Source organism: Lactuca sativa, chromosome 5 (genome assembly GCF_002870075.4).
Source record: "Lactuca sativa cultivar Salinas chromosome 5, Lsat_Salinas_v11, whole genome shotgun sequence".
Lineage (NCBI taxonomy): Eukaryota > Viridiplantae > Streptophyta > Magnoliopsida > Asterales > Asteraceae > Lactuca > Lactuca sativa.
The window spans coordinates 264,433,641-264,438,252 of NC_056627.2; the positions used below are offsets into that span (position 1 = coordinate 264,433,641).

The following is a 4,612-nucleotide window of genomic DNA, read 5'->3' on the forward strand; positions in this document are numbered from 1 at the left end:
CTTGATAGTTTCACCCACTTTGCTTGATTGAGTAACTACTTGCTCACCAGCATTAGTGTCATTTGGATCTTCAGGTGCATCAACACTCGATCAAATACGTGCAATTTTCTCCCTATCTTTTGTTGCAGAATTTCTTTTATGTTGTTCGAGTCTACTAAATACTTTATCCTCCAAGGAACACCATGAAGATGCATACATGGTCATTGTGTTTTCAATCTAAACGATCGACAATAATGTTTTGTTGGCTGTAAGTATCACACAACTTCCTTAGCCCTTTTCTACTCCTTAGCCTCGTAGTTTCTTCTGATCGTCACTCATGCATTTCAAATCAATATCTGGCCATTCTCATTATCAATACACTTCCCATCATTTCCATGAATGGTACCTTGTTTTCTTATGACATAGAGTGCGTCAAAATGCCATTCATCCTCCATCTCTTGTTTTGGAAGTTATCCTGTAGCTTTCAACAAACTTTTTCTTCAACCAACAATCTTTGGACATGTGTGACGCTTCTATCCATAATTGTAGCAATTGCCTACGGACCTCATCCTAGATAAATCTTGTTGTATTACTTGTATAACACATTACAAGTCATGTAATATGTAAACCAAATGATAAAAAAAATATATTTATTCATAGAGATTTGATCTTGTATTTAGAAGCACTAAGTTCAAAAATTCTGCTAAATATGAGTTAGACCATATGCATGTGGGGTACTTTTTTCTCTCGCCCTTATACATCTATCAGACTATCACCATCTTATCTATTTGTTATATTATATGAATTTTCGTAATGTATTATTTTTATATGTTGCATATGCAACGGGATAAGACATAGTTCTTATAAACACACGTTGCAAATAAAATACAAAATTTTAAAACACAACATTATCCAAAAACATAAACAAAAATCAAAACACGAGATGATCCAAAAAGAAAGAAAAAAAATTGCATTTTTGTTGGTTACCAATAAAGGTTTCTTGAATGTGTGCAGAGTTGCAGGGTTAGAGAATATCCCCACTTAACCTAGTTTCATTCAGACCCCTCGTTCTAATCATCCCTTGCTTCGTCTGCATGCCAAACCCTTGCCCAAAATCAAACACCCACTGTTCCATTTCCATTTTCCAAACCAATCCAATCCAATATGTTGACGGATTCCGAACTCCTGGAACGTTTGCACCATGTTCTACGAACATCCGACCTCGATACCGCCACTCCCGCCACCGTCCGCCGCAAAATGGAACAAGATTTGGGTATTGATTTATCCGACAGAAAACCCTACATTAGACAACAAATTGATTTGTATCTTGAGTCTCACTATACGAATGATAACGCGGAGGGAGACGCTGAGGAATCGGGGAATGCGAAGGTGGAAGAGAGCGTTAATGGTGGAAGTGCCTCCAAGGAAGGAGATGATGACCAACAAGAGGAAGAAAGTGATGCCGAATCGACGAAGATAGACAGGTAAGCGTCTTTATGTGTTATTGTTTAATTTATAGGGTTGGTGTAGCTGCATTTATTTCATTTGAAATTGAACCTGATTAGTTTCCCTGATATAAAATGTGAAATTGTTGATCAATATTCCCAAGCTTTTGTGAGTAACATATAATTGGTCTTGTTTGTCGAATGCTGGTTCGTGTCTAGGTTTAATTGTAAATGTTGTTTTGAATTTTTCTCATTAAGAGGGACAGATGGTGTTCTGATGAAGTTATAGTTGTCAAACAAAGAGAAACCAGTGAAGCAACTAGCTTTGAATCTTGTTCTTGAAAGCATGAATGTGATTCGATTATCTTGAAATAGTGTTAGAGATTACCAAAAAGGAATTGTCCAAGTCTCCAAGATAATTCATAAATGAACTCTCTTAAGTCTTAATGATAGGCAGACTTTCACCAAAGATAATATGGATCAACAAATCATCGAAAAAGGTCATTTGAGCATATTAGGATATATCTTGTTAATCAAAGGCTATCATACTACTTACCTTTTGTGCAATCTTGATCAACTGTTTTCTATTCAGAGTAGCTTGATTGATTAATCTCCACATCTTTCTTTTTAATAAATCATAATCTACTTTAATTGTCTTATCAAGTAAGCACAAGAAAAAGGGAGGCGGTTTTAGCAAACCATGTGCACTTTCTCCTCAACTTCAAAAGTTTACTGGAGAGTCTGAAATGGCTAGAACTGAGGTATATCATCACTCACATTATGCTTTCAAGTTTTTCTGTAAAATCAACAATTTTAACTGAGGTTCTCTTTGTTTGATGCTTCAGGTTGTGAAGAAGATATGGGCTTACATTAAAGAGAAAGATTTACAGAATCCAGCAAACAAACGAAAAATCTTATGTGATGAAATGCTACACGAATTATTCCGTGTGAAATCCATTGATATGTTTAAAATGAATAAAGCACTTAGCAAACATATATGGCCAATAGAAGAAGAACAGGGTATTAACTATTAAGTATTAACTATTATCCTATGTTTATATTATATAAAGATAAAGATGAATCAAGTCATGTGATTTATACTACTTTGTCAGATAATTAGTTACATGTTTTTATTCAGAAACTCCAGTTTCAGTCAAGCCTTTAGCGAAGAAGAAACAAAATAAACGAGTGAAAGAAGGTATTAATAACAGATTAACAGATGTTGTATACTTGTAGCTGGTTATTTTTATAGATAAAATACTAACTTTTTTATATTTGTTCTTTTTTAGATGAAGCAGAGCAAAAGGAAAAGAAGCAAAAAACAAAGAGTTCTGGATTTGTTATTCCACTTCCAATGTCAGAAGCACTGGTGCAATTCTTTGGTACAGGTGAAATTGAACTATCTCGTTCTGAAGTTGTGAAGAGAATTTGGGAATATATCAAAAGGAATGATCTTCAGGTGTGAATTTAGTACTTACTCTTTTTATCTGAGTTTATTTGAAAGGGTAAAATGCAAGAAATAGCAATGTACTTCCATTGATTTGTTTATTCTAGCATTTTACTTTCTTTTCTTTGTATTACAAAATTGTACGTTGAAAAATCTATCCATTATAGCAATGTCATCCAACTACAAAAGCAATTATCACTGATATTATAATTGAATAGATTTTTCAAAGTATAATATCCTAATAAGAAAAAGGTTTTAGGTTGAAATTTGCCTTACAACTTTTAACCATGATCATTTAGCTTTCAAAATTTATCTTCATCACATGTTTCACGAGTTACCTCTCTTTAGCCAATTTTTTTTGTAACAAGAATTTTTTTACAACTTCGTTTTTACAAATTTTTACGCTTTTTTGTGAGCTTTTTACAATGCCGTAAAAAAAAGATGTAAAATATTTGTAAAAACAAAGGTTGTTTTCAATTTTTTTTCCAACCACATAGAATTATTTTTTCTAACTTCCTTTTACAAAATTTGTAAAAACTATTTACAAATTTTTTACAAAAATCTTTCGAAGTTGTAAAAATGTTTACGAAGATGTAGTTGTAACAAGTTTTAAAAAAAATGTCAAGAAATGTTTTTACATGTATTTGTAAAAAAAATTCTACAAAGTTGCCATTTTTTTTTTTTTGTAGAAATGTTGTAAAGAAGTTATACAAATTTACCCCCAAAGAAAAAGTTGAGACCAAATTTGTAACAAAAATTAAAACTTGGGCAAATTTGTAAAGCAAAATTGGCCAAAGAGGGGTAAGGAGTACAAGTTTGAAAGTTAAAATGATCATATGCGTGTCCAAAAAAAAGTTTAGTAACTAAATCTAGATGAGTACATGGTGAATATTTTCAACCTAAACCCTAGAAAAAAAAATTGAATGCACATTGCTATAATTAGTTATATTTTTAAAGTACAATGTCTTAATAAGAAAAAGTCCAAAAGTAGAAGGTTGTAAATTGTAATAGCTAATAAGAAGAAAATAAAGTTGGATGTTAATAACTTTATAATAAACAAATAAATGAAAGTACATTGCTATTTCCACAGGATCCATCCGACAAACGAAGGATTTTATGTGATGACAAGTTAAAGGAACTATTTAAACTCGACACCTTCATTGGCTTCACAGTCACAAAGCTTCTGTCACCTCATTTCATCAAACAACAAAAATAAGCCTTAGCCAATAGCCACCTCAAATCAACAATGGATGGATGCTTTCTTTCTTCTTGTTAAGATTTTGTACTATTTTTGTTCACAAAAATCATGTGTATATATATATATGTTTTGATGTATCATAGAATGTTAACCCACTTTTTGTTTAACATCATTCATAAATCTCTCTCATACACCAACAAACACACACTTGCGCCTAGTGGTTTAAAGAACCGAAAGCAGTCTTCTGCTTTTCTTGAGTTGTTCCTCTTTTGGCAACCTTTTTTTCTTGGAATCCCTACTTCTAGTTCAAGAATGGTCAAATCTTGACCAGGTACAACGTCTAATGCATGACGTACAAGTCACTACTACATGCATGATCTTGAGAAAAAAAAAGTTACCCTTTTGCTGGCTGTCCTTCATGATTTGTGTAAGCATGTAAAAAGAAGAATCCATGCTTCAATCATTTTTCCTGTTGCACAATAATTTTCTTTCTGTTTCTGGATATTATCTTTCTTTTTTATCATGTACTTATTTTTTACAATT

General features: G+C 32.4%; 1 protein-coding gene across 1 annotated transcript; it reads left to right on the plus strand.

Moving 5' to 3' along the window:
- The first annotated feature begins 879 nt into the window (after positions 1–879).
- Positions 880–4,270, plus strand: LOC111877943 (upstream activation factor subunit UAF30). Its single transcript, XM_023874449.3, has 6 exons — positions 880–1,463; positions 2,089–2,185; positions 2,270–2,444; positions 2,563–2,622; positions 2,714–2,883; positions 3,962–4,270. Exons 1-6 carry the CDS (start codon positions 1,144–1,146, stop codon positions 4,085–4,087), a joined length of 948 nt encoding a protein of 315 aa, XP_023730217.1. The 5' UTR covers positions 880–1,143; the 3' UTR covers positions 4,088–4,270.
- Positions 4,271–4,612: the final 342 nt, after the last annotated feature.

What these genes read in the sequence shown, in the direction of transcription:
- LOC111877943 (XM_023874449.3), top strand. Translation starts at nt 1,144, where the DNA reads ATGTTGACGGATTCCGAACTCCTGGAACGTTTGCACCATGTTCTACGA. An exon ending in GAATCGACGAAGATAGACAG is followed by an intron (nt 1,464 to 2,088) that starts GTAAGCGTCTTT and finishes TGTCTTATCAAG; the next exon opens with TAAGCACAAGAAAAAGGGAG. An exon ending in AAATAAACGAGTGAAAGAAG is followed by an intron (nt 2,623 to 2,713) that starts GTATTAATAACA and finishes GTTCTTTTTTAG; the next exon opens with ATGAAGCAGAGCAAAAGGAA.